At 50.4% G+C, this 27,866-nt stretch overlaps 3 protein-coding genes and 1 long non-coding RNA gene across 4 annotated transcripts; 1 reads left to right on the top strand and 3 right to left on the bottom strand.

Annotated features, from left to right (window-relative positions):
• Positions 1 to 3,511: 3,511 nt before the first annotated feature.
• HOXB1 (homeobox B1) lies at positions 3,512 to 6,001 on the bottom strand. Its single transcript, XM_032162609.2, has 2 exons — positions 5,309 to 6,001; positions 3,512 to 4,856 (listed from the first exon to the last, which is right to left on the bottom strand). Exons 1-2 carry the CDS (start codon positions 5,892 to 5,894, stop codon positions 4,528 to 4,530), a joined length of 915 nt encoding a protein of 304 aa, XP_032018500.1. The 5' UTR covers positions 5,895 to 6,001; the 3' UTR covers positions 3,512 to 4,527.
• An 11,573-nt stretch (positions 6,002 to 17,574) lies between these two features.
• HOXB2 (homeobox B2) lies at positions 17,575 to 20,100 on the bottom strand. The gene is made up of 2 exons (XM_032162608.2): positions 19,443 to 20,100; positions 17,575 to 18,666 (listed from the first exon to the last, which is right to left on the bottom strand). Exons 1-2 carry the CDS (start codon positions 19,831 to 19,833, stop codon positions 17,987 to 17,989), a joined length of 1,071 nt encoding a protein of 356 aa, XP_032018499.1. The 5' UTR covers positions 19,834 to 20,100; the 3' UTR covers positions 17,575 to 17,986.
• A 1,495-nt stretch (positions 20,101 to 21,595) lies between these two features.
• On the top strand, positions 21,596 to 24,869 carry LOC131384477 (uncharacterized). The gene is made up of 3 exons (XR_009215366.1): positions 21,596 to 21,672; positions 23,305 to 23,376; positions 24,839 to 24,869. It is a non-coding gene; the product is annotated as an uncharacterized LOC131384477 (long non-coding RNA).
• Positions 23,795 to 27,418, bottom strand: HOXB3 (homeobox B3). Its single transcript, XM_032163335.2, has 2 exons — positions 26,971 to 27,418; positions 23,795 to 26,126 (listed from the first exon to the last, which is right to left on the bottom strand). Exons 1-2 carry the CDS (start codon positions 27,416 to 27,418, stop codon positions 25,279 to 25,281), a joined length of 1,296 nt encoding a protein of 431 aa, XP_032019226.1. The 3' UTR covers positions 23,795 to 25,278.
• Between the last annotated feature and the right edge of the window lie 448 nt (positions 27,419 to 27,866).

Genomic DNA, 27,866 nt, shown 5'->3' with positions numbered 1-27,866 from the left:
CTTGAACCTGGGAGGCGGAGGTTGCGGTGAGCCGAGATCGCGCCATTATACTCCATCCGGGGCAACAAGAGCGAAACTCCGTAAAAAAAAGAAGAAGAGCTTCAGGGTTTTCAAAATCTTTTTCTTTCTCTCTTGTTCAGGAGATCAAAGGGCCTCACATTGGGAGAACAAACGCTGAGGGAAAAGGCAAAGGAAAGACGAAAAGTTCACACTTGGGCTGAGAAACAGATGGTGCAGAGGGTTGGGTGGAGTGAAGACTTGACTGGCCCCCTACCTGATGCCCGGGTTTGTGGGGAGTGGGGGGCTCCTCAGAAATCTTAACAAACTTTCAACCAGCCTAGAGAATTCTCCCCACTGTGAAGAATGAAGACTAGGCAGGCATGGTGGCTCATGTCTGTAATTCCAATATTAATACTCTGGAAGGCAAAGGTGGGAAGATCCCTTAAACCCAGGAGTTCAAGAGCAGCCTGAACAACACAGCGAGACCCCATCTCTTAAATTAAATTTTTAAAAAAGACAGTCAAGACTCAAAAAACTAAAGCTTTTTATTTTCAAACTGGAGATATTTTTTGACATTTGGAAAGTGGAGGTGTGGGTGGACAGCTTTCAAATTTTGCAAAAAAAAAAAAAAAAAAAATTACTTTCAGGCCTCCTAGTAAATATAACACCCTCCTTCCCAGTGCTATGAAAAAAACAGCAATCTGAAAGGCATGAAGAAGTCTATGAGTGAAGCAATTTGGCATCTATTCTGGAAAGTTTAACAATGAAGGGCTGGGCACGGAGGCTCCCAGCACTTTAGGAGGCCAAGGCGGGCAGATTGCTTGACCTCAGGAGTTCAAGACCAGCCTAGGCAACATGGCGAAACCCCATCTCTACAACAAAAAGACACAAAAATTAGCCAGGCATGGTGGCATGCGCCTGTAGTCCCAGCTACTTGGGAGGCTGAGGTGGGAGGATCACTTGAGCCCAAGAGGTCAAAGGTGCAGCAGGCTGAGATCAGGCCACTGCACTCCAGCCTGGGTGACAGAGGGAGACCCTGTCTCAAAAAAACAAAACAAAACAAAACAAAAAACAATGAAGACTATCAATTTTATCTCAATGGGAGCAAAATGTTTTTGTTAGTTTACCATTCTCTCCTTTGTCCTAATGTCTCCCACGTAGGCCTGTCTAGGGACTCAGATTGGAAGTGGAATTCAAGTAGGAGAGTGCAAGTAGAAGAGCGGAAGGGGTCAGGATCTCTGCATCTAAGGAGATGGAAGGCTTACATTCACTGGATATTATTTTGAGCCTGCCCCTGTGTGAACAGAGAATTGATTTGTCCCTCACCCTTCCCTGGGGGAATCTGGTGGCTCCCTCTGCTATGACCAAAAATCAAATGGGCCAGCAGCCTTCTTCTTTCCTCCTGGCCCCTTCGTCAATCTTCCCCAAGGACCTGTCGGCCCATCTGAGGCCCTGCTCCACCATACTCATGGTTCTGCTTTGCTCTCGCCGCCGCACCTTCCTCCTCCTCCCAGCTTTCTTGCCCACTTGTCCAAAGTTTGGAGGATCCACAAATACCCCAACCCAGAAGGCTCCACTGGCTCACACTGAATGTCTCCAAGCAAGGAGAGTTTTGTTTCCACCGACACTCACTCTCTCCCCTCTGTCAAGGCGACCTCTTTGGGGAAGCCAAGCTTGGTGGCAATTTCAATTAAATGCAGAAAAGCAGTTAATAGAATTTTTTCTTTTTCTTTTCTTTTCTTTTTTTTTTTTTTTTTTGACAAAGGGCAAGACATCAGCCTCTGGGAAAGCTAGGCTTCCTCTTGCAACACACTTCCTCTCCAGCTGGTCTGTACAATTATTGATAACGTTGCCTCTCATATAATGGCACCAATTTCATTAGGAATCAAATGCTCAGCGTTTCTCACGTACACTTCTAGTCCCTTTGGCTTCCTCTTTTCCCTCGAAAGACCAAGAATTAAATAGATCAGAGCGTGTGGAGAAGACACCCCGCCTTGGTCTGGTCCGCCTCCATCCTGGCCCCTGGGCATCTGGGCTCCCGGGGTAACCGGAATCAATAAACCAGGGCCCGATCCCCGAGGCCCGCGGCATCTCGACGGCTCGGCGGGGCGAGTGAGCGATCGAGGTTTGTTGCCCGCCGAGGAGCTTCCTGAGCCCCGGCCCCCCGCCTCCGCCGACCAAAGGATTGCCAGTGGGACCGGCCCGGAGACAATAGCTGCCCCCGCGGGCGCGCGGTCGGCTTGTTTGGAAAGCCCAGAGGCGCTTCGAGGTAAAAAGGTCAGCCCGGGATCCCAGGTTACCTCGGCCTCCTCCGCCTGCCGTCAGGCACCCGACCATCCTCGGACTCCCCTCACCCCACGACGTCTTCCTCCCTCTCCCGACCTCGGGCTCCCCTCCCACGCCCAGCACACTGCCCCCCACTAGGCCCCTTCGCAGCCACCTCCTTCCTGCCGTCCAGCGCCCGGAGACCCAGGGCTTTCACCTTGAGCCCAGGCGGAAAGGCCTTGCGGAGGCTGGCTGGCTGCGGCCGGACTCAGGCAGCCACTCCTGATGTGCCCGAGGAGTGGCTGGGTAGAGGGGCGCTGGGCTGGGGTGGGAGTGGGGGTGTTAAGCTGTGTGCCAATTTGGAGTTTGTCAGCGACCCCTCTGGGGTCTAAGCCAGGCCTGGCTCTGGGCGAGGGGGAGGCAGTTGAGGGGGAAGGGAAAGGGTAGAGTTCGCGTCGCCTTCCCCCACACTTCCTCCTCTTTTTACACCCTCTTTTTGTCCTCTCCAAACAGATGTTTCTCTTCTTTCCCGTCTTCCTCTCAAGACCCTCTGGGCTAGCCCTGCGCGGGGGCTCACGCCTGTAATCCCAGCACTTTGGAAAGCGGAGGCGGGTGGATCACTTGAGCCCCGGAGTTGGAGACCATCCTGGGCGAAATGGCAAAACCCTGTCTCTACAAAAATACAAAAATCAGCCGGGAGTGGTGGTGTGCGCCTGTGGTCCCAGCTACTCTGGAGACTGAGGTGGAGAATCGCTTGAACCTGAGAGGCAGAGGTTGCAGTGAACGGAGATTATGCCACTGTACTCCAGCCTGAGCAACAGAGTGAGACCCTGTCTCAAAACAAACAAACAAAAACCAAAACACAAAACCAAAAAACAAAACACAAACAAAAAAACTGCACTCCAGCCTGAGCGACAGAGCCAGACGCTGTCTCAAAAAAAAAAAGGAAAAAAGAGAAAGAAAAAGAAAAATCTCTGGGAATTGCATTCATTCCACAGACTTCTTCCATGCTTTTCTGGATTCTCCCAATAACCAAGGGACTGACAACTGTCAAGCTTGAATGCCTGGGACCCAATCCTGCTTAGGCCACACCCAGTAAGTCCTTCTCTTTATCCAGCTGAGATCTTAAAGCTCAGTTCATTCCAGCCCAACCAGCCAATGGCCACTCTTTCTTCACCTCTTCTCCACGGTGCAGGAGTATGAGGCCTCCTCTACCCCTGAATGGAGAAACAGAAGCAGGCAGGAAGAAGGGAAAACACAGACTTTATTGAAATGAGGTAGTTGCAGGTACAAAGAGAACCCGGGCTCACTTGGGGCTCAGGTTTCCAGAAACTTAGATGGCTCCTCCTCTTTCTCAAAGGTTCAGATAAATCCTTGCAGCTGTTGGGAGCCCTCACTGTGCCTGGCTCTCCCTGGGCTGCCCCCAGGGGTAGGGGTGGAGATAGGGAAGAAGGTCCTGGGTTTTCCAGGAGGCAATAAATAGGGGAGGAGCTATTGGGGGCGTGCCTGCACCTTCCTGGTTGTGGCTTGCTGGGGGCAGGCCTTGCACAGTGTTCCAGAAGTCTCTGGAATACCAAGTTCCAAAACACTTTGGTGACGTAGTGATGAGGTCGCTGGTGTGAGGAGGCAGGTCTCAGGAAACAACCTCTGGAGGCTGCATTAGTGCAATATAAATGTGCCAGGAGAGGGCTAATGGGGTTAGATGGGGGCGAGGGGCTTTTTGGTCTGTCACAAGGCAGCTGGTGCTATTGTAAGGTCTGTGGTGACTGGATTAAGCATTGATAATAATATGGCTGCACCCAAATACCTCCCACACAAGAAAATTTAAGGTTCTGTCCCAGGCCTAGAAGGGGGAGTTAGGATAAGAGTGCGTGAGGAGACTCCTCAAAGCTCAAAGGCACTGAACTGAATAAACCCAAGTTGGAAGGGAAAGGAGGATGAATCCAGGAGGATGAGGCTGGGCCCCACCCCTACCACATGTTGACACTGAGTTGATCCCCAAATCAAAGGCAGAAGCCCTTCCCTCTACATTTGACAGGTTCTGTGCCTCCCAAGCCTCTGGTCCTGTAGGGCCCCCAGCCACCCAGATCTGAGAAAAATGTTTCCCCATCCCCCCTCCCACCCCCAGGCAGCTCTGGCATTTCAGCCCTAGAGAGGATCCCCAGGCCAGTGAAGCCCAGGCCTGGGGTTGGGGAGAGCCTGGGATAGGGCTGGACTGAGGTGCTCCAGTGCCTGGAAGCCCCATTGGTGGCTAGGTTCAGTTCAGGAGGTGACAGAGCTGGGTGAGGCTTCCGGGGAGGTGCATGTCGACTGGTCTGAGGCATCTCCAGCCGCCTCCTTGGGGCAGCCTGGTGGGGCTGGGGGGACCCGACCTCCCTCTCGCTCGCGCTTCTTCTGCTTCATTCGTCGGTTCTGGAACCAAATCTTGACCTGCGTTTCATTGAGCTCCAGGGTGGCAGCGATCTCCACCCTCCGGGCCCGGCTCAGGTACTTGTTGAAATGGAACTCCTTTTCCAGTTCCGTCAGCTGCCTTGTGGTGAAGTTGGTGCGGAGGCCACTGGGCGAGCCCAGGCCCGGCTCTGACACCTTGGCTAGGGGCGGGGCAGGGAGAAAGGCCAGGTCAATTCTCTCACCTCTTTCTCCTTCCCCTTCCCTCCTCCCGGGGCTGGCTCTGGGCCTCCATTCTCCATTCTGCTCAAGTACAGTTGTCAAAGTTCCCAGGGATCACTAGGTACCCCCATGGTGATCACCAAGTCCGGAGCAGCCTTCCCCATACTTCCATCCCCCATGCACACCAGGTCCTGGGTCTGTGCTGGGTGCACAGATCAGGAAGTGGAGTGTGTATGGAAACTTACTCCTGGGGTGACCGGTTACATACTGGGTGGGGAGACCTCACCTGACCTGAGACGTAGGCTGTGCTCTTACCTGTGTCTACCAGAGCCGCTGAAAGAGAAGAACCCAGCCCAGACCCAGGACGTGTCACTGCAGGTGAAGCAGAGATGCTTTGGGCCCCAGAGATGGGGTGGCCACATCTGAGCCCTACCTGTCTTGGGTGGGTTTCTCTTAACCTTCATCCAGTCGAAGGTCCGGGCCGTGGGGGTGTTAGGTTCTGAAGGGCAGGGCGCTTCCTTGTCCTCCGAGAGGAGATCAGCATAGGCCGGTGCAAAGCTCGCGGTCTGCTCGTTCCCATAAGAGGGATGCTGCGGAGGATATGGCCCCGGACCGGCTCCACCTGCTCCGTAGCCATCGGACAAGCCCCCTAGCTGGGCCCCGTAGCTCGAGGGATGAAAATAGCCTCCGTCTCCTTCTGATTGACCCAGAGGGTAGTACTGAGAAGGCCCATAGCTGGGGCTGCAGGCGGCTGGGGCATACCCCGAGGGCGCGGAGCTGGAGAAGGGCATCCCCAGGGCCGAAGGCGGCTGCTGGGCGGGATAGCCGGAGTTCTGCTGAAACGCAGGGCTGGACAGCCCCCCACTGTAGCGGCCCTCACTTGCATAGCTGTCAATCGTCTGAGCCGAGCTTGGGGGAAAGGAGGTTGGGGGGCTGTGGGCGCTCTGGGCGCTGTAGGCGCTGGGTCCCCGGTTACAGAGTGGGTACTCTAAGAAGGAGTTCATCCTATTATAGTCCATGCGTCAAGGCCGCAGGAGGGTCGGCCCGTTTTGGGGAGACACCCTCTTGCCCTACAACCTTTCGGCAGTATGTCACAGCGCTGGGGCTCGAATCCATGGCCTGGCCCGCTCGCCTGGGCCAGCGCTTCCCTAGGAAGGAGGTAGGGAGTGGGGGTGAGGGGGCACATGTGATCTCTCCCAGGCCAATGGGCTAAGCGGGCCAGAGTTTGGCAGCCCCAGCGCCCATCCATCACCCCCCAAGCATTAGCATGACAAAGACACTTCAATCACCCGCAGCCCATCCATCTGAGAGCGACATGGAAGCGTCAAAAACATCTTTCTTCAAAGACTTTTGGAAAGAAGGGACCAGAGGGAGAGGGGGAAAAAGTTAGGAGAATATTCAAGACTTTCCTTCCCTCCCAACCCCCAAGGCCTTCAATAGGCTCCTGGGTTATTAGATTTGGACAAATTCAAGCCAGCTGCCCCTCACTCTTCCCATCCCTCAAAGAAACCTTCCCCGCAAGTCTGTGGACCTGGAGGTGGGGAATCCAGCTTCCTTACTTTGCCCAGAACTCCCAAACCATGTTCCTTTCTTCCAATTTGTCTTAGGGTGATGGGCTAGGACAGCCTGAGGTATGTTATCTTGGGCCAAATGGATGACTGTGTGGTGGGGAGGTGGGGGAAGGTGGTGCAAAAACACCTAAGGGTGTGGGGCAGGATCTAGAATCTAGAGGAAGAATTCATGAAGCCAGGGGTGGGAAAATGGCATTTCAGGGAGCAAGGCAGGACTACAGAAATGTGGAGAAAAGGATGAGAAATGCCCCATCTTCCCTCTCTCTCTTTGCATAAATGTTCTCTCCTCATTCACACATCCATTTCTCGCCCTCAGCCTCTCTTTATATTCTCTCTATCTCAATCCATCTCTCTGTTCGTCCATCTTTCTCCATATTTATATTCGTTCCCTACCTATCCATCAACTCATCTCTCTAGATGTATTTATCCTCTCTCTAGCCATCCATAGCTGTGGCTGGCTCACTCACTCAGACTTAAATAACTCACTGTATCTCTCTAGAGAGCCACAATGAGCACAGCCAGGTGATGTTTACAGGGGGGTGAAGAGGAGGGGAATTTTTTATTCTCTTCTTGAAGTGTTTAAAACTAGTGAAGACCTGCATTCTCCTGGTTCCCTCCTACCTGTATCTCCTTCACCACCCTCCATCTCCTTCCAAAAAAAAAAATTCCAAACCTCAAATGCATAAACTTAATACTAGTTAAATCTTAAAGATTACTCCAGATTTCAGTAATTTGTCTAGGATTGATAAAGGGAGTTTGGTCAGAGAGTGGGAGAATCAGGGTGGAGGCCCTGAGGCTCTGAATTCTAAGACTCCAAAGTGAGGAGTGGAATCTCGCCCCTTTTTGTTCTGTGTGGCTGTTGCGGAGGGACACAGGATGTGTCTTCCTTACTCTCTCAGACTCCAAACCCAGATGGGACTAGAAGAGAAGCCCTTAGGTAGAGCCCATTGATCCTTCTCCTCCTCTGGACAACTCGAGGGCAAGAGCTTGGCGCACTCCAACACCCACGCTCATTTGTAACCTGTCAGGGTGTCTGCCTGGCCGGAGGCCTGGGGCCGAAGCTAGGGCAAGTCCAGGAGGGCAAGAGTTCAGGGAGTGATCTCTGTAAACAATGGAGCTCAGGAGAGGGAAGGGAAGCAGGTGGGACAGGTTTATGGAGGACCCTCAAAACTTCTCAGGTTTCCACACCCCAAAAAGGGCAGGGCGAATACTCCCTCCTCTGCAAGGGACCCCAAAGTTGTCCCCTTCAGTCTGTGTCTTGCCCCTCCATCTTTGTCTCCCATTCCCTCTTGTTTTGCTTGGCCTTACCATAGCCGCCTCTCCTGCTTTCTGCTCTATACCACCAGCATCACACTGCCTTTCTCTTCTCTAGTAATTGTGGGCCTAGCCCAACTCTGTTTTTTTCGGGGGTAGGGTTTTGTTTTGTTTTTGCTTTTTGAGATAGGGTCTTACTCTGTCATCCAGATTGGAGTGCAGTGGCATGATCTCAGCTCACTGCAACCTCTGCCTCCCAAGTTCAAGCAATCCTCTCACCTCAGCCTCCTGAGTAGCTGGGACCACAGTCATGCACCATTGGGCCTGGCTAATTTTTTTGTATTTTTAGTAGACACAGGGTTTCACCATGTTGGCCAGGCTGGTCTCAAATCCCTGGCCTCAATGATCTGCCTGCTTCGGCCTCCCAAAGTGCTAGGATTGCAGGCCTGAGCTGCCGTGCCTGGCCATCACCCCCAACTCTGAAAGAGCTCAAAGCATTTCACAGAACCCCTGCCTCCTCTTCCTGATCATGTGTACTCTGCTTCAGACCCTGCTTCAAGCTGAGGGGGAGGGGGACCAGCTGGTAACTTCTTTAAGAGATGCAATGGGGGAGAGAGAGAATGTTCACTTGCCAAGGGAATGAGGGCAGACAAGAGAAAGGAAAATTGAGATGGGAGGAGGTGACCTGCAGAAGAATTGAAGAGAAAGAAATTATTGAGGTAAGAGCAAGCTTATTTCTTTCTATTTTACTTTTTCGGGGAGAAGATTTGCAGATGCTTCATCCTTTCATTTTAAGATGTCTTCCACAGACGCTAAGAATAACTTGTCTGGAGGAAACTAGGGCTTGTATTCTAACCCCAAATTTGAACTAGGCCTATATCTGATCTGGCAGCCCTGCTTCTGAGAGACTTGAGACTTGTTCACCTTCCACCTTTTCCTCATCCCAGGGAGAACCTTCTCACCCCATCCTTTGCCTTCATAATTAAAGGAACAATTTGAGGTCTAAAGGAAGAAGTGAATTTCAAATCAGTTTAATAAAACAGCACAAATCTGTCTGGGAATTGAGGAATGCATTCCCTCTATAACAGCTGAAGTCACCAACAATCTATTATTCATGACAGCAAGCAAAGACTGAGGCAAAAGTGCCCTAAGTTGGCTGGGTGCAGTCCCAGCACTTTGGAAGGCCAAGGCGAGAGGATCACTTGAGCCCAGGACTTGGAGACCAGCCTGGGCAAGATGGTGAGACCACATCTCTACAAAAATAAAGAAATTTAAAAATTAGCTGGGTGCGGTGGTGCCTCCCTCAAGTCCCAGCTGCTCAGAAGGGAGGATTGCTTGAACCCAGGAGTTCAAGGCTGCAGTGAGCTATGACCACAACACTGCACTCTAGCCTGGGTGACAGAGACCCTGTCTCTATTTAAAAAAAAAAAAAAAGTGCCTCAAGTTACACCGTCAGTTGCAGTGATTGCCTCAGTTTTCCAAATTCACTATGCTCCGCAATTCATCCCTGAGTCATGCCACCTTCTCTTGTGTTAGCAGGGACATTAAAACTTCCCCAAATTCCTGCTGGCTCTCCCAGCCCCAGCAGAAAGGACTGGGAGAACCAAGCAACTTTGCTCCCTAAGTTCCCAATCTCCTCCTCCTCCTTAAAAGAAGCTTCGCTGACTGGAATAACCTATGGCCCACAGGATTTTTGGTGGACCAAATTAAACTCACCAGAGAGGGTCTGGGTGGACCCAACACCAAAATGAAATAAAGTTGATGTCCTAGTTTGTATGATCTGCTTGTACATAAAAGAGAGCAAGGAGAACATAGACATGTTTGGAACTGAAGTTATCTTTGACAGTTTTCACTCCTTATCACACTGAGAATGCAGACAAGGAAACCATCTAACCAGAATGGGGATATGTTAGAAGTTTAACCTCAGATTCTGGTCCTTTCTGTGGAGGAAGCTGCTTCAGCTGGGGGCTTGGCAGGAGCAATCTAAATTCTTTCATTAGACCTTAAATGTCTCTATCTGCTCTCCCCAGCCCAAATCTTGGGAGGCCAAACCCAAGATCAAAGGTTGGGGCTAGGCCAGTGAGGTGGCTCATGCCTGTAATCTCAGCACCTTGGGAGGCCAAGGCGGGCAGATCACCTGAGGTCGGGAGTTCGAGATCAGCCTGACCCAACATGGTGAAACCCCATCTCTACTAAAAAATACAAAAATTAGCCGGGCGTGGTGGCAGGCACCTGTAATCCCAGCTACTCAAGAGGCTGAGGCAGGAGAATCGCTTGAACCTGGGAGGCGGAGGTTGCAGTGAGCCGAGATCGCACCATTGCACTCCAGCCTGGGCGACAGAGTGAGACTCCGTCTCAAATTTAAAAAAAAAAAAAAAATTGGGGCTTAGGAAGTAAAAGAATATTCATAATTTTTTCCTTCTTTCTTTCTTTTCTTTTTTTTTCAGGCAGGGTTTCGCTCTGTTGCCCCAGGCTAGAGTGCAATGGTGTAATCACGGCTCCCTACACCTTTGACCTCCTGGGCTCAAGCGATCCTCCCACCTCAGCCTCCTGAGTAGGTAGGACTACAAGCATGCACCACCACAAGTTTTTCACTATGAGATGAATTGTTTTTGTTGCTGTTAGAGAAAGGATGTTTCTTTTCATGCAAGCTAATTAAACTGTCATAAATCTGGTTGAGAACCTTAGACTGTATGTAGTGCATATTGTAATGGGATTACTGCTAGCTGTGGGGCCAGAATAGTTGGGTTCAAGCCCTTGCTTGGCCATCTTTTTTTTTTATACAGGGTCTCACTTTGTCACCCAGGCTAGAGTGCAGTGGCGCAATCTCGGCCCACTGTAACCTCTGCCTCCCAGGTCCAAGCAATCCTCCCACCTCAACCACCCAAGTAGCTGGGATCACAGGTGTGTGCCAACATACCCAGCTAATTTTTTGTATTTTTGGTAGAGATGGGTTTTTACCATGTGGCACAGGCTGGTCTCGAACTCCCAAGCTTGGGCAATTCACCCACCTCAGCCTCCCAAAGTGTGGGATTACAGGCGTGAGTTACTGTGCCTGGCCTTTGCTTGGCCACTTCTTAGCATTGTGGCCCTGGACAAGTTTCTTGATTTCTATGAGTCTCAGCCTCGGAGAAAAAGAATGGGTTTAATACTACTTATCTTGCTGCCTTGTTAGTAGGATTAAAGCAAGCAAGAAAATACAAACCACAGGGAACTCTCTAAATGTATGATATTAACTTTAAATCACATTCTGAAATGGTATGAGTCAGTCTTCTGCTTTTTAATATAACTAGCATATTAAAACATGGAAATATGTAGGCTGAGTGCGGTGACTCATGCCTGTAATTCCAGCACTATGGGAGGCTGAGGCAGGCAAATCACCAGAGGTCAGGGGTTCGAGACCAGCCTGGCCAACATGGTGAAACCCTGTCTCTTTTAAAAATACAAAAATTAGCCGGGCGTGGTGGCTCACACCTGTGGTCTCAGTTACTCAGGAGGCTGAGGCAGGAGAATTGCTTGAACCTGGGAGGCGGAGGCTGCAGTGAGCCGAGATCATGCCATTGAACTCCAGCCTGGGTAACAGAGTGAGACTCTCTCTCAAAAAAAAATATATGTGTGTGTGTGTGTGTGTGTGATAGGAGGAGAATAGAATTTAGGATATATTTTCATGTAACATAGCAACATATATTATACAATATAATATGTACTTTATCATATGCAAATTTCATTGAGATTGAGAAGATTGGCTCTGTTTACGCAAAGGATTTTCTTCTAACCTGAAGGGTTTCTTGAAAACCAAAGCCTAATATTTTATACCTATAAAGAATCCAAATTATTAAAATTGCAACAGAAAGGTTTGTGGTTGGATATTAGAAAGAACTTCTTGATTTTCCAATTATTGGGGAAAAGTTTTCTAGGGAGGATATTGTCTCTTCTTCCTTAAGGAATTTCGCTTGGAAACTGTCCATCCTAGAGGTGCCCTGACTTCTGAATCTAGACAGATCAGCAAGATGTAAACTTCCATCTGGAGCCAATAATTGGGGGCATGATTAAGTAATGATTGAGATCTTTCTAAAAGGAAAGGTTAGTGTGACATGAAGAATTAAAATAATTTTCTACTTAATCGAGTTTATCGAAATGCAATAGTTTTTTTTGGCCAAAATATCTGCTTTGGAAATCTTAGCCAAACAGTGATCAAGCTGAATTTGGGTCTGAATGACTGTACAGATTGTGATTTTTCTGCAGTTGTTGGGAGAGAGAGAAAGTTTTAAGAGGGCTCCTTTACTATTCATTCTCTCCTCTGAAGAGGAAGATCTCTTTCCGGCACTAAATATCTACCTTACCTCTGAGTGTGGACAGAGGGATGGCTGGAGGAGAGAAGAGGGGTAGGCAGAGCTGGGCTGGAGAGATCAGTGGAGGATCTGGGCTATAATCAGCCTCAGCAGGCAGAGGATAAATTGAGGCCCTACAGGCCACCTTCTGCAAAGTGAGGACTGAGAGTACATCCCAAGAAGATCTGCAGTGGGGCCAGCAAGTGCTTGTCAGAGACCTGGGTGGAAGATGGGTAGGCGAATTCAGCAGTGCTGTTTAGGGAGTCTCAGAAATTGTGCCTATGCTCTGATGCCCCAGCAACCAGATTAAACATAACTAAAGGGGACTGTTAAAGTCTAGAACATCATGTCGAAAAAGAAGTTTGGTGGCTCTTTTTATATGAAATGGCCTACTTAAAAAAACAAACAGGCCGGGCGCAGCGGCTCACGCTTGTAATCCCAGCACTTTGGGAGGCCAAGGCGGGCGGATCACGAGGTCAGGAGATCGAGACCACGGTGAAACCCCGTCTCTACTAAAAATACAAAAAAATTAGCCGGGCCTGGTGGGGGGCACCTGTAGTCCCAGCTACTCGGAGAGGCTGAGGCAGGAGAATGGCGTGAACCCGGGAGGCGGAGCTAGCAGTGAGCCGAGATCGCGCCACTGCACTCCAGCCTGGGTGACAGAGCGAGACTCCGTCTCAAAAAAAAAAAAAAAAAAAAAAAAAAAAAATCAAAAAACAAAAGAAAAAGAGTAAACATAACCAAATGTTGGGGGAGGTGGCAGAGGATGACAGTCAAAGGAAAACTTGGCTAGGATACTTTTTAATACTCATATTTATTGAATACCGGGCACCTGGCAGACAACACTGCACCCGATTACCTGCTTGTTGAAAAGATTTTGCTCTCTACTCATTTAAATAAAGATAAATGCATGATTATTGGTGTAAAGACACTAATTAAAATGTATTGACCAGGCACAGTGGCTCACGCCTGTAATCCTAGCACTTTGGGAGGCTGAGGCAGGAGGATCACTTGAGCTCAGGAGTTCAAGACCAACCTGGGCAACACAGTGAGATATCGTCTCCACAGAATATTTTAAAATTAGCCATAAAAAAATAAATTAAATAAATAAAAGGCCAGGGGAGGTGGCTCACGCCTGTAATCCCAGCACTTTGGGAGGCCAAGGCGGACGGATCACTTCAGGTCAGGAGTTCGAGGCCAGCCTGGCCAACATGGTGAAACCCCATCTTTACTAAAAATATAAAAATTAGCCAGGTGTGGTGGCAGGTGCCTGTAGTCCCAGCTACTTGGGAGGCTGAGACAGGAGAATCGCTTGAACCCAGAAGGTGAAGGTTGAAGTGAGCCAAGATCCCGCCACCGCACTTCAGCCTGGACAACAGAGTAAGCCTCCGTCTCAAAAATAAATAAATAAATAAATAATTAGCCAGCCAGCTGCGGTAGCTCATGCCTGTAATACCAGCACTTTGGAAGGCCGAGGCGGGCAGATCACCTGAGGTCATGAGTTTGAGGCCAGCCTGGCCAACATGGCGAAACCCTGTCTCTACTGAAACTATAAAAATTAACCGGGCATGGTGGCGGGCACCTATAATCCAAGCTACTCAGGAAGCTGAAGCAGGAGAATTGCTTTAACCCAGGAGGCAGAGGTTGAAGTGAGCCGAGATCACACCATTGCACTCCAGCCTGGGCGACAAAAGCGAGACTCTGTAAAAAAAAAAAAAAAAAAAATTAGCCAAACTTGGTGGCTCGCACCTGTACTCCTAGTTACTCAGGTGGCTGACATGGGAAGACCACTTGAGCCCAGGAGGTTGAGGCTGCGGTGAGCTGTGACGGCACTACTCCACTCCAGCCTGGGTGACAAAGTGAGACCCTATCTCAAAAAATAAAAGAAAATTTGTTAAAATGGCCCCACCAGATTCATGTGAGGTAGGTCACTGTCAAACACCAAGAATTACTTAACAGCACCAGCCATCGGCCATAATAAACAGTTAATACATTGTTTGTGAAGACTAAATAATATATACTAAAGAATATACATATATTAATGTGGAGTACATTAGAGGCATTTAATTCTTACATTTATTTCACAGATAGAGAAACTGAGATCCAGAAAGGGGAAGAGACCTGCTCAGGCATAAGTTAACTTTTTTTTTTTAATGACTCAGGGTTATCATGATTGCAAGTCATTCGTCAGTCTAATGGTCCTTTGCTTTCACTGTAATATTAATGAGACATGCTTCTTAAAAGAATGATTCACTAAGAGCAGGGCAGACTGACCAGCAGCTTTCCGGGCTGCACTGAAACCTTCCCACTCCAACCACAGGGAATTTATAACCACTCTGTGCTACAGACCACTCACAATTGGTCCTGACCCAAGAGGAACTCTGCCCCAATCAGGATGGAATAAGTGAGTGCAGCCACTTGGAGCTGCCCTCTAATCTGCCACCACCACTGGGGTCTGCTGCCCTATCTGCGAACCACCCCCTCTTCCCCTTACTCCTCCATGGCCAACTGGGAAAAAAGCTAAAAAGGATGACCCAAGAGATGAAAGAAGGAAAATAAGTTAATTCAGAACACAGGGATCCTGAATTGCAATCCTTTATGAATCCCAAATTGCCAGGCATTCCCTTGAATCTGAATTGGGTGGGGAAATTGAAGATGGGAGTCACTTCCTTCTGCAAATGCATTGCCTCTTTGTTCTTCTGTGGTATCATCAGAGACGGTGAGTTTCATAAATTTGGAAAGAAGACAGCGAGCAAGGCTTGTGTGTTTCCTGTAAAAAGAGTTTCAACTCCTCTCCAATAATCAGCCAAAGGCAACACCTGGACTAAGAACTCTCACGCCTAGGATATCCAAAGTACCTGAATCTAAACAGATACGTTGAGCCTTTCGTTGGCTCCCCACTACTTTGGCAGGAAGGAATCAGGACTGATGCAGGCCCAGGCAGGAACAAAGATTCCCTGCCATTTGAGCTACTGGTTTGGGTTGGGAGAATTGGAAGGCAGGTGCCAGGTAAAGTGAGTCAAAAATTCTGAAGCATGGAGGAAGGCAGAAAGCAAGGTGGCACTATGATCTAGCAGTACTTCTCAAATTTTAAGTGTATATAAATCACTTGGGGAGCTGCTAAACTGCAAATTCTGATTCAGTAGGTCTGATTTAGGGGCCTAAGATTCTGTATTTCTAAGTAGCTCACGGATAGTGCTGATGCTGCTGGTCCATGGAGCAGCCAGGCTCCAGAGAACATGTGCATCACAAGCCCTTGAGTGCTGCAGACCGTGATGGGGGATAGGAATTCTCTCCTGCAGAGCCAACTCTGCATTTTTTTGGCATTGAGGAAGGGTGCTCTCCTTTTGACCAAAGAAACTGGAAGGTAGGCCATTAGCAAGATACTTCTGATATTCTTGATCTTTGTAACAACCTGCTATAGCTAGCTGCAAGAGCATTTTTAATTAGACCAAATTATCTAGTTTGACTGTCCATAGAAATCAAAGCCCCAGCTGAAATATCTGTTCATTTTGCTAGTGTAGAGATGGCTTGTGTGCTGTGATTTTTAAGATGTTAAACACTGCCTGTGGGCATATTTTATGGAGAAATAAACACACAGCCCAATGAGATGTATAGCGTAGTTTTAATATATTGTATATTCACTTATTTATGGGGAAAATAAACACATAAGCCAATAAGCTGTGTATTATTACTTTAATATATTGAATTTATTTCATACCTATATATTTTATGAGGGAAAATAAGATACATGATATTATTATAACACATCTAATTGTTCTATATTAATTTATTTATGAGAGAAACAGGGCAATTTAACATGATGTAAGATTATTTAATGCACTAGATGAATTCTATATTAAGACAGTTTAAGGGATTAAGTTCCAGCTAACTAAGATGTGTGTACTTCCCACACTGAGGGACCCATTTTAAAATACGCAAAGGGCCTGTCTAGTCCTCTGTGTCACAACCTATGTTGGCTCCTGGCTTATCCTGACAGTTGCTGCCTCTGGGTGCCTGGTACTATAAATCCCGGTCCTGTTGGTCCAGGGGAATGTCTGGAGGCCCAGGAAATAAACTACTTTTTGAGAAGGGCAGCATCTGCGGGGGAGTAGCCCCATGGTGTCTGTTTCTGAGCGGGAGAAATATTAAAGAAACCTAAGGAGGATGGATGGCTTTCCGGGGCCCTTTAAACCTCCACCTTCCAAGAACAAACCAGGAGGCAGATGGAGGAGATCGATCCTTGCTTCCCGCTTACCAGGTTTACAAGGAACCACGCAGGGTGTGGTGGGGGATAGATAGAACATGGTGTCGATACGGAAAACGAAGTTGTTGGTCAAAACTGGTGGGTCTGCATTCAGAGAAAGCTCTGGCCTGGCTTCAAATCCCACAGAGAAGAATCAAAAGTCAGACTGGATGAGGCACACCCAGGCCCGCAGACCCGCCGCTCTCCTTCCCTTCCCACATCCACCCGGACTCTCCTTTCATCTCGCGTCCTCAGCGTCCGTTGGGCTCCACTTTAAAAATAAAAAAATCAAACAAACTAAAACGAAGGTGGGACTCCCCAGGCTCCCCCTTCTTCCCTGGCCTCTGGAAAATCCAGCTGGGAGGACGCGGGGGCGGGGGCAGATCCCCGCTGGGCCGGCGCCTCCCGCCGCGGCTGTCATGGCGGCCACAGCTTCTTCCCTCGCACCCCGCCCGCCGCCCGGCCCCAGCGCCATTTTGAGCATCGTCTTTGCTTCCCTGTCTCCCTCCCGCTCTCCTCGCTCCTCCTTCTCTCCCCGCAGGTCCAGCGCCTCGCGACGCTGCCGGGCCACCGTGGGCTTCTCGCCCGGCTGCTTCTTGGATGGTCCCCCAAACCCCAGCAGCCCCAGAGTCCATGGTTGTCCCGGCAGCGCCACATTTCTCAGCTGGCCTCTTCTCTTGCCCACTTGGAAGCCAGTTACCATCCCTGGGTGCGGGACCCTGCTTCCCGAGAAAATCCCCTACCCTGCCCCACTCCACTCCTTGGAGAACCACCTACAGCTCCCAAAGAGGCCCGGCTCAAGCCCCAGGCCTCGCGTCTCTAGGCTTCTTGAGTTCGGAAAAAGGTCCTACACCGGCTTCGGTCATAAGAAGCAAAAGCCTAGGAAGCCCTTGGATTGTTCCCAATTCCAGGAAACTTCTGCCCCCGCCACGACCCTGAAGCCTGTCCACAGGCTTCCTCTCCTTGCACCCTCCTCTGTTCACTGCACACTCTCTCCCTCGACCTGTCCACCTCTATTTCTAAGCAGAGGCCCCAGAACTACCCGCTCAGGACCAAAGGCCCTCTGCTGAGGGACAGGGAGGTGACCGAGCTTCCTGCAAACTCCCGACTCTTACCGGAGCCGTGGGCGAAGCGGCCATCAATCGGGTCACCTTTGTACCACCCGGACTTCGCCGGCCCGGGAGGCTTTGCTGCCACATGGGCCGCTGAACCTAATCAACTTCGCACAGGTCCTGGAGGGGTGAGGACCGGCCTTGGGGCCGCGGGGAAAGAGTTTAGGTCCCAACATAAACACTCGTTTTCGTATTATAAAGACATTTATTTAATCTATGAAAATAACGTACAATAAATACTTTCCCTTTTTCCTATTATTAAAGAATTTTAATAAATAATCTACAGTCTAAAACATAAAAATGAGGAAAATAGGTCCCTCTAGTTATTTTTAAGAAAGTCCCCCAGAGTTTAATTATTCCTGAGATTTCACTGGAAGGAGTCTACCAAACGGAATTGTTCTGTGTGAATTTTAAAAGATGCCCGAGTGCCCAATATTTTAGAAGAAGAAGAAAGGAAGTGGATTAAACGCTAATTCAGTAATACCTGAATTTTAGCAAAACACATAAGTCTATGCGACTGGGGGTGGGAGAGGCTCGATTTTTCCAGTAGACGGCCAAGGAGCGCGGGGGTCGAAAGGACCGGGAGGAGGAAACGGGTTAAGGAAACTGCAGGTCGATGGCACAGAGCGTACTGGTGAAGAAGTCCAGCTCTTCCTCGGAAAAGGGGACCGGGCTGTCGAGAGAACCCTGTAGGCTAGAGGAGAGGCCTCCGGATAGCTGGAGACAGGAGTCGGCCGCGAAGAAGTTGAGGTCGGGAAGGAAAGGCGAATCCTGGCGCTCCGAGAAGACCTCTTCTGGCAATGGCCCGGGCTCCGGCCGGCCCGCCCCGCGCAGCGCGCAGCCGGGGCTCGGCGCGCCTGCGCTCTCTAAGTGACCGGCTAAAGGCCGGGGGTCCGCGCTTAAGGCCCGCGGCACCACCTCCGGCGGGTGAGAGCAGGCTTCCCACGCCGCCCGCGAGGCGGAGGGGCCGCCCGGGCTGACCGCGGGCTCCTCGGCAGGGTCGCAGGTGTCCTCCAGGGCGCCCGGGCAGGCAGGCTCCCCATCCGGCGGCTCTCGGTGCTGCGTCTGCCGCTTGTGCTTCATGCGCCGGTTCTGGAACCAGACTTTGACCTGCCTTTCGGTGAGGTCCAGCAAGGCCGCGATCTCGACGCGGCGTGGCCGGCACAGGTACTTGTTAAAGTGGAATTCCTTCTCCAGTTCCAGCAGCTGCGTGTTGGTGTAAGCCGTGCGCAGCCTGCGCGCCCCGCCGCCACCAGCCTCCGGCAGTACCAGGCCATCTGCAGGGAAAACAGGCTCGGCGTCACAGCGGGCCGTGTACTCAGCCCAACTTCAGTTCGGACTACCCCATCCGCCAAAACCCATATCACCTCTCCCCTTCCTCGCCACCCCACCCCCGCCCCCACCCCAAAGCCGCTCGCTTTAGTGCTTTTGGGTTTTCTTCTCTCCCTCTCTAGTCTACAGCCCCGGCCCGGGTCAGGGCAAAGCATTCAGAGCCGCCCACGGGCCACGCAGGGGGCGGAGAGCGGCTCCCTTCGGCGCCAGAACCTCAGATCCCCCCTCCCAAGCCCTCCCAGTGGACCCCTCAATTCGGAACTTCCCAACTCAACCGGAGCGAGGGTCATAAAGATTGTTCTTCACCCCTCTTCCTCCCTAGCTCTGAATTCTTCCTCTTCTCCTAGAGTTGGGGCAGAAAGGACCGAATCTTATCCTGCTTCTAGAGTCTATCCCAGCAACAACATACTCATTTCCCTACACAGATACGGTGAAAACCTCAATCAAATCATTTTCTTCTAGCAGAAAAAAAGGCGTTTCCCCAACCAGTTTCCAAAATCAGCCGTAGGGAGAGAGAGAGAGACAGAAAAAAAAAAAAAAAAAAGACGCTGTTACCGGCCAGGCCTGAACCCCAGTGGGATATTCTACTTCCCCATCCCAGGAATGCAGGGGGTAAGGAACCCCAACAGGCTCGCCACCTTTTTTTTTTTAACCTCCTTCCACTGCTTTTTCTCCCCCTCTTCTAGCTGCCCCTCACCCCACCCCCACCACGCTTACCGACCTGCAGGCGATCCGACCCCGGAGGCCGGGACGGCGGAGGCGGCCGGAGAAGGAGACGTGGCGGATTGGCTGGGTTTCTTGGCGGATTTCTTCTCTTTCATCCAAGGGAACTCGGGGGCAGGGGGGGCAGCGGGGAGCGGCGGCGGCGGTGGCGGCGGCAGAGCAGGCCCATCTTCGGCTCGCTTTTGGCTCCTGGGTCTCTGAAGGGTGGAGGCGCCGGGCTGGAGGCTGGGGAAGGTTTGCTCGAAAGGAGGAGGAGGAGGAATTAATGTCGACTCCTTGATTGATGAAGTTTGAAATGTCTCCAAGACAGCGGGGAAGGAAGTCAGACACTCGGCGAGCGATGGCTGGCTGTTTATAAACCCAATCTCCCTCTCAAATTCAAAATTCATGGCTTTCAGTGGTGGGGGAGGGGGCTGCTGGGGGGGGCGTCAGGAGGGAGGATCGGAAGGGACCCCCCCTCCTGCCCCCCCCCAGATTTATGTAATGGAGCGATTTTGGGAGGGGGAGATTTCGGTCTCTCTTTTTTTAAATTTTGGGCCTTTATAATTGTATATTGCTGATAAATACAAGCGTATGGGGACTCTCTCTATTAAACCCAGGACTCCAGCGAAATTACAGGGAATTCGTGGTCACGGGACCGGCCTCCGCCAATCACTCGTCTGGGCCTGGTGGAAAACAGAGAGCATTATTTGCTTTAATTGATTCAAAAACACCAGAGGACCACGACCTGGACACCATGAGCCCCCATTCCTACACCATTGCCTCACACGCTCTCTCCCCAATGCCTCCATTTCTCCAGAAAAGCTAGAGGAATCTTTTCCTCATCCCCTTCGAAGGTTAGAAGGTTTCAGAAGCCTGGAAAAGAATAGACTCTAAGGGAGAAACCTTCCTCTTTTCCAAGTATTTTAATAGAGTAAATTAAGTCTTTCTTTACGTGGCCAGCAGCATCCCCTTCCCTTCTCCCTTTCCCCAAGAAAAGATGAGTGAGGATCTCCGCGTTGGAGGAAGAGGGAGTCTAAAGAGGCTTCCACCCTTTGAAAAAGGTCAGTGTTAAGGTGCAAATAAGAAAGAGATTTACAATCATCAGCACCACCATCCCTGTTACCCTCCAAAAGCAACAGTTAAATCTTGGGAAATGGACAGGAACTCCCAGGCGGACACATAGGAGTGAGATGGAGCATGAGGGGCATTTTTGGGCCTCTGGCCTCCATCGCTGTGTGGCCTGGGTTCTCTTCTCTGCCCAGTGTTTGCAGCACTGCCCCTGCCCCTTATATACCCCTGCTTTCCTCACTTTCAGGCTTCCATGCTTCTCTGTGACATCCCCCTCCCCTCCAAAAACAGGCAGAGTCTAAGATGTGCATGTACCCACTCAAGCCTCAAGCTTGTATCTGTATCCATATCCAGGGACCTGAACAAGAACTGAGGTAACCATTGATTTAACTTAGAGCACTCTCGAAGTTCAGATCAGCGTTATGTGTGTGCATGAGTGTGGTGGGGAGCTTTTCCCCTAGGACAAAGAGACTTTCCCTCCCATTTTTGCCATTGTGCTAGTTAAAAAAAAAAAAAAAAAAAAAAAGAATCCCTGACAAGGAAGAATTCCCTGAAGATGGTGGGGGTGGAAATAATGACCACTGAGATGATATTCCATTTCTGGCTCCTGGGGGAAAATGTTTTTAAAATTTATTTTATTTTGAGGAGACCAAGATAGTCTGAAGTTTAGAGTGTTGTAATTTACTATAGGGAGAGGGCACAAGACTCTGAGCCCCAAGCAATTGGTGGGAAACTAGGCCTCAAAGCAGAAAATGAAAAGTCGATCTGGGGGAAGATTTTTAAATAAGTGGGTCAGAGGGATGGAGAGGAGATGAGGCGATCAATCTTAGCCCCCTGACAGCTCCCTCCGATTGCATCAAAGAATTTGGCTCTTTGGGAAAGCAGAGGGAACAGCCAAAATTTCACATCCCTTAAAAAGGCCTGGGGGTGGGGGTGGGGGTGCAAAAGAGAGAGGTGATTCTGGGAGAGCTGGGAAACAGATGGGAAATGGGGACAGAGGGAAAGCGCTAAGTTGGGTGGAAAGTTTGCCTGGAGAACTCCCATGGCTCTGGCCTCCCCTCCCCCTCCTCTCTCTCTGCTGCCCAGCCAGGAGGAGAAGGCTGGTTAGCAGAGAAATGGCAACTGAGCCCGGAGCTGGAACTAGAAACTCTGTCAATGTAACATCTGCGTGGGTGGTGGTGAGTACTTAAAAAGGACAGAGAAGTCTGAGTAGAAGCATGAGGGTGGGGGAGAGGAGGATGGAGAAAGGGGAGTTGGAGGTGGGGGCTGCAGGGACCGAGGAGGCATGCTCTGGAGGGCTCAGAACAGAGAGAGCTGCTCTGACCTGGGCAAAGTGGCCAGCGACAGTAGTGTGCAACTCGGCTCCAAAGAAAACAATTTTTGCCATTTAGAGGTGTGGATGGGGGTGGGCATAGAAGAATCCAAATAGTAGCTGTCTGGAAGTCATGCAGGGAGGCCTGAGAGTGGGTTCTCCCTCTGTCCACCCCCTTGAACATCTCTGAAAGTTTAGCAACAGCTTCTCCAGCTGGCTGAAGGATCCAGAGCTTATCTCAGGCGACTTGGGCAGACTGTCCCTGCAGGAAATACAGCTCTCTCTAACCCTCACTGACAGATTTTATGGCCAGATTAGCAAACAGCGGAAAACTTGGGTGTTAAAAGGGGCCAAGAGAACCCTCCTTTTCAGAGATATCCCTCCCCCGCCCCCCTGTCCTGCTGTGAATTTAACAGCACGGATATTTTACCCACGTCTTTGGCTGCTTTAGCTGAGCGCCTGGAATCTTCCAAAGAGAAGGATAGGGAACACCAAGCCAAGTTGGTTCTTATTTTTCTTGTTTGCAATTCCAGCTTCTAGCCAAAGCTCTGTTTTTCAAACTTAAGCTAAATTCTCTTTCTTGGCCTCTTTCCTGCTAGATAAATAACAACCCAACCCACCCCCAGAGCCAAACATGGTGCTTCATCTAGTTATATCATTCAGAAAATGTTATCCAGGGAAGAAGAGAGAAAGAGAAAGAAAGAAAAACCCTTGAGCGTTATTTGATCCCAATCAAACTTTGCACGCTCTTATGCCTTTAAATTATAGCCTGACCCAATGCTAAATTGCTTGCTGCTTGGATGAGTCCAGTTAAAATCCTACTTGGTGGTGGGGAAGGGGGAGGGTGTAGGATTCAGGTTGCTTTTTTATTGTTATTTATTGTTGCATAAAGACTATAATTACTAACCTTGGACTACCAGGATGCAACATAAAAATGAAAATCAGCCCTCTCTTTAAGGCAGGGCCTGGAACGATTCTCACTCCCCCACCATCACTACCACCAAATATATGCTCCTAATTAAGCAATGCGGGCACATCGCTTACAATTAGAATTATGCAGCTCTTCAGCAAGCAGCCATCGCTTCTCTTTCAACGAATTAGCTCCATATTTCAGCCGCCCTGTCTTCTCGCTCTTATCGGCTCCAGCGACTCGGCGGTGACATTTCATCTTTGACAGACCCTCTCTATTCTCACTCCAATGTGATAAAACTTTTATGGAACCACGACTAAGAAATGAAGTTTTCCCAAGGATGGTGGAAACAGAGCCGCACATTAGCCTGGGGACCGTTTTATTTACGCTTGGATCCAACAGCTTCTCTCACCCTCCTCTCCCCTTTCTCTGGCAGGGGAAATCGAACATGCTTCCCCTCCCTCCGCCTCGAGTTTTATTTAGTGATTTAATTTTACTTAGTTTTAAAGTTTGACCTGAGAAGTCTAGGCCTCAGTTTTTTTTTTTTTTTTTTTTTAGATTAATCATTTTTCTTTGTTTTCATTTTAGACCCAATGGTGGTTGGGCTTCAGGTCACGTGACAACTTCTTTGTAGCTCCGGAAGAGGATTGCGAAGTTTAGGTTTCGTAGAAACCATAATCGGCCAGATTTTCTTGTTGGTAGTGGGAAGGGGGGGGGGGGGGGGGGGTGCATGGAGGTTGTGGCCAAAGGAGCTAACAGACGAAAGGTCAATGAATGAAAAACCTAGAGGCATAGAGGCCAAACAGAAAAACCTACAGAGAGCATCCAAGAGTCCCCCCTTACCTCCCAACTTGTTACTTAAACCACAGCTGAAGAAGTTGGCAAAATGTTACAGGTTCTTATGAGTGAGAAATGGTATTTAAACTTAAGACATATCAAGGGGGAGACAGGAACCTGGGCAGTGGACAAAAAGGCCAGGGAAGGGTCTTCAATGTCCTTGTCCTTCTTCCCTTGGGGGAAATTTGGCAGTCAGCAGCCTTGCTCTGCTATCTAAATTGAACCACCAGGACAAGATAAAATTGATAACAGAAAGTTTATTCAACAATTGTTTGACAGACAACCCTTTTAGGTAAGGAAAAAAGTAACTACTGAAGAACAAAGAAAGTTCCAAGAGGGAATTAACTCTAGTTCTACAAATTCAGGACTATACAGTGACGATTAGGAGCTGAGTTCATGCCTTTTAGAACTAATTACAATTGTTCATAAGTACGAGTTTAACATAAATCTACAGCTCTTTTCTAGAGTACAATAGTAACTAAAATAGCTGGTTTTACATGACAGGAAACACAATGTCCTTCATAACAAGTAAATACTAAAAAAGTACAATTTTTTCCTTTTTTTCCCTCATATAAATACATAATGTAAGGGGATAAATAATACAAAAAAGAAAATATTTTAACAGGCTATAACCAATAAATATATATGAAAATGTTCACTAGAACACACGCTTTTTTGAGCAATGCTGGACTTCTGCAGGCCCAGACATCTCTCACAGTTGTTTTTACATCCATTAAAATGTAAACTCTAAGTGCAACAAAAGTGTCCTGTCAGGAGGCTGAGCAAGGCACACAGGCCCTGCCCAGCCCCTGCCTGGGACAGACAGTTTGTTCAAATATACCCTGTTTTCACTTTAAGTCAAGAGAGCAACAGAAGAAAAGAAAAGTATAGAACCTCGTGCCACCAACTGCTTTCTGTGGAGAGAGGGGGATGGAGCTGGAGCTGAGATGGAGGCAGCAGAATGGGCAAACCTTCAGTCCTAACAACCTGCCTGCCCTAGCCTCCACACTTTTCCTTAAAAAAAAAAAAAAAAAAAAAATTATAATATAGGCAGCTCTTTCAGGATCTCTCACCATCCCTGAGCCCTCTAAAAACTGTAATTGATGGGGGTGGGATGTATAGATATGAATGTTCTAGAGCAGAAAAACCAGGAGCTAGAAGTGGAGGAGGTAGGTACCTCTATAAACCTCAAATAAATGGGAACAAATTTGAGGTTTTGGGAAAGTTGGAAGGGAACGTGTTTTGTGCCCTTTGGGTTTGAAATGTGTTTTCTTATTTTTTAAAGGATAATTGAGGAAAAAAAATCAAGATTTGGGGGGAATTACCTACAAAGATGTAAGGTAAGTCCGTTGGTTGATGATGGCCTAGCCATCTTGTCTGATTTTTCAAATGTGCTTTTCTGCCTCGTCCTATCTCGTCTTCCTCTATCCCACTCCCGGGCGTGGAATTCCAACTTGGTAGTGCTGGAGCCCTGGGGTTGATGGGGTCATCTCCAATATGATGTGGATTCCTTTTCGATGGGTTGGCAGGCAGATGGAACAAGGGGTGGAGGACTTAAAAGCAACCTCTCAGGCCAGGGGGAGGGGAAGAAGCTCCAGGCCGGTTCTGTCCAGGAAGCCTGGCTACCACCTTCATGGGCCCTCTTTCAGACCTCCAGGCTGCCCCCCAGAGCTCCACAGTCTCTCTCTTTCTCCCCATCCCCTAATCCTCGTTCGCCCTTTCCCATCACAGGTGTGTTAATTTGGGCGCTTCTTGGATTCTACCCTGAGGAGGAGGCGCGTGGTGAGAGGAGAGGTCTGTGTAGGTGGGGTGGGGGTCGCAGGGTCCGTGGTGCTGGCTGGGCGCCATAGGGGGCGCCCCGTTGTAGTCCAGGTTCCCGGAAGGGTGATGAGAAAGGTGGTTGAGGCCATAGAGGGAGGGGCCGGCAGGGGGCGGCAGCGGATCCGCGTAGCCTCCCCCGCCCACGTACGGCGGACTGCCCTGCATGGTGGGCGTCCCGTAGGCGCCCCCGTTGGCTTGGAGGACGTGCGGCTCATACTCGGGCGCCGGGGTCGGAGGGTACTTCTGCGGGGCGCCGCAGCCTTTGAGAGGTGGCTGGTAGTTGGAGGGCAGCGCGTAGGCATTCTGGTGGGCTTTACCGAAGGCGGGTGGGGACGGGCTCTCGTAGCTGGGGGTCATGGAGTGTAAGGCGTTCATGAAGCCGGCCGTGGACTGCATGGGCTGCGGGGGGCTGCCGGCTGGAGATGGGCCCCCCGACGACGAGGCCAATCCCTTGGCCTTCTGGTCCTTCTTGTACTTCATGCGCCTGTTCTGGAACCAGATCTTGATCTGCCGCTCGCTGAGGTTCAGCAGGTTGGCCATCTCCACACGGCGAGGCCGGCACAGGTAGCGGTTAAAATGGAACTCCTTCTCCAGCTCCACCAGCTGCGCGCTGGTGTACGCCGTCCGCGCCCGCTTGGACGCCGCCGACCCCGGGGGGCTCTTGTCCCCTCCCCCGCCGCCGCCGCCGCCACCGCCCCCGCTGCCACCGCTGCCTCCGCCGCCGCCACCGCCGCCGCCACCACAGCCCTCTGCTGGATCCGAGGGGGAGGGGTGGGAAGGGGAGAAAATGAAATAAAACATAATTACTGAACACGCCGAAATTGAATGCATCGTTTCTTAATAAATCCAGGCCTGGACTCGGAGCCCCCGCCGCCCTCCCCTTCGCGTCCCCGCCTCCTCCTCACTCCCCCACCCCACCGCCCGTCGCATTAGCGGACACTCTATAATAGTGGCATTTATTAAGAGACCTGTTCTCCTTTCGCTGCCCCAGCTTATGAAAATTTGATCATGTCACGCAGACAGAGCCGCATGGCCATTTATTTAGGGCTGGATTTTCGCGTGCGTGCTTTCTCCCCCTATCCTCAATTCCAGGTCAGGAAAGACATTTCCCCTCCCTGACTACCCCGTCCTGAGGACAGGATGGGAGTCTGAGGAGAATCCTCGGGGTAATCTGGACACTCGTGGGCAGGAAGTGTGGCACGAAGAGGCTGCCGTGCCTGGAGGCCGGGACCCCGGGCCGTCCAAGCGATTGTGATTAATACCCACAGTAATCATACTTAATAATAATCAATCCTTGACGACTCTGCATCCTCCCGGCAGCGCCTCGTCTTGGCTCTGTGGCCTTGGGAAGAGCTTTAAGGCCACGCACCGGGCCTTCTGGAGCTTTCAGAAGCTCCAGTGGAGGGCGGCTAGAGGCAGGAGGGTGTTGGCGGGGTCAGGGGTCATTAGGGGGTGGGGGTATCAAAAATGTACCCGCCAGCCACCTAATATTGTTCCCAGGCAGTCTCGTGGGCGCCTAGGGGCTGGGTGCTAGAATAACAGTGACATTCCTGGCTCCGACAAAAGCTGAGGACAAGGAAGGCAGAGAACTGGTACCTGTGCCGGGGGAGCTGTTTTTCAGCTTGGATGTTTGCCTCGACTCTTTCATCCAGGGGAATATCTGTTTGGTGAGGGTGGAGTTGGTGCCGGGACCGCACTTTGGGGGACCACTTTTGCTGGGCCCGCCCCCATTACTGCTGTTGCTAGTGGCACTGGTAGGTGCGGCGCTGGGCGGGGGTGAGCCGGGCGGGGCGGGCAGGGGCTCGGGGGCCAGACCCGGCCTCATGCAGCTGCCGTTGAGCTCCTTGCTCTTGGCATGTGGGGCAGCGTTGCCCAGGGACTGCAGCGAGCACGCTGAGCGCTGGTAGTCGCCCTCCAGGTGCGTGGCGGCCTGAAATTGGGGTTGGAGGGGGCCATCGAAGCCGAAGCCATTGCTGCCAGGGTACGAGGAATAGCCTCCGAAGAGAGCAGCCGCAGCGTTGTCGTAGTAGGTGGCTTTCTGCATCGCTGGGTGAGGCCTGGGCAGTGGGTGGCAACTTGGAAAGGCCTGATACCCTCAGGACCGGACATTGGCAACCCTGGGGGTCACGTGACACGCCGGACCACCCCCCCCCCCCCCCCCCCTTTTCTGCCCCCCTCCTCCGGGGTCTGTTCCAAGCGGCTGACCTGCGAGGCGAGAGAAGAGACACAAGGGGGAGAAGAGGACTGGGGCTCGAATCCATCTTAGGAACTGAAAAGGGAACTGACATCAATAGGATTTTTTCTTCTCCCCTCCCCAACATCTCCAAAGCAGATGCTGAGAAAAAAAGCCCACCAGTTTTCATTTCCACTAAAAAATAAATAAATAAATAAATAAATAAATAAAGACTATATGTGTTTCAAGACTGCCTAGATGTAGAATCTATGGTAAAGGCCATTGCTTCTCTCCTGCCTGTACACTAGCTCCTGACCTC

Source organism: Hylobates moloch, unplaced genomic scaffold, assembly GCF_009828535.3.
Source record: "Hylobates moloch isolate HMO894 unplaced genomic scaffold, HMol_V3 SCAFFOLD_10, whole genome shotgun sequence".
Lineage (NCBI taxonomy): Eukaryota > Metazoa > Chordata > Mammalia > Primates > Hylobatidae > Hylobates > Hylobates moloch.
The sequence above is the reverse complement of the archived record's forward strand: the minus strand, read 5'-3'. Positions and strand labels throughout refer to the sequence as shown.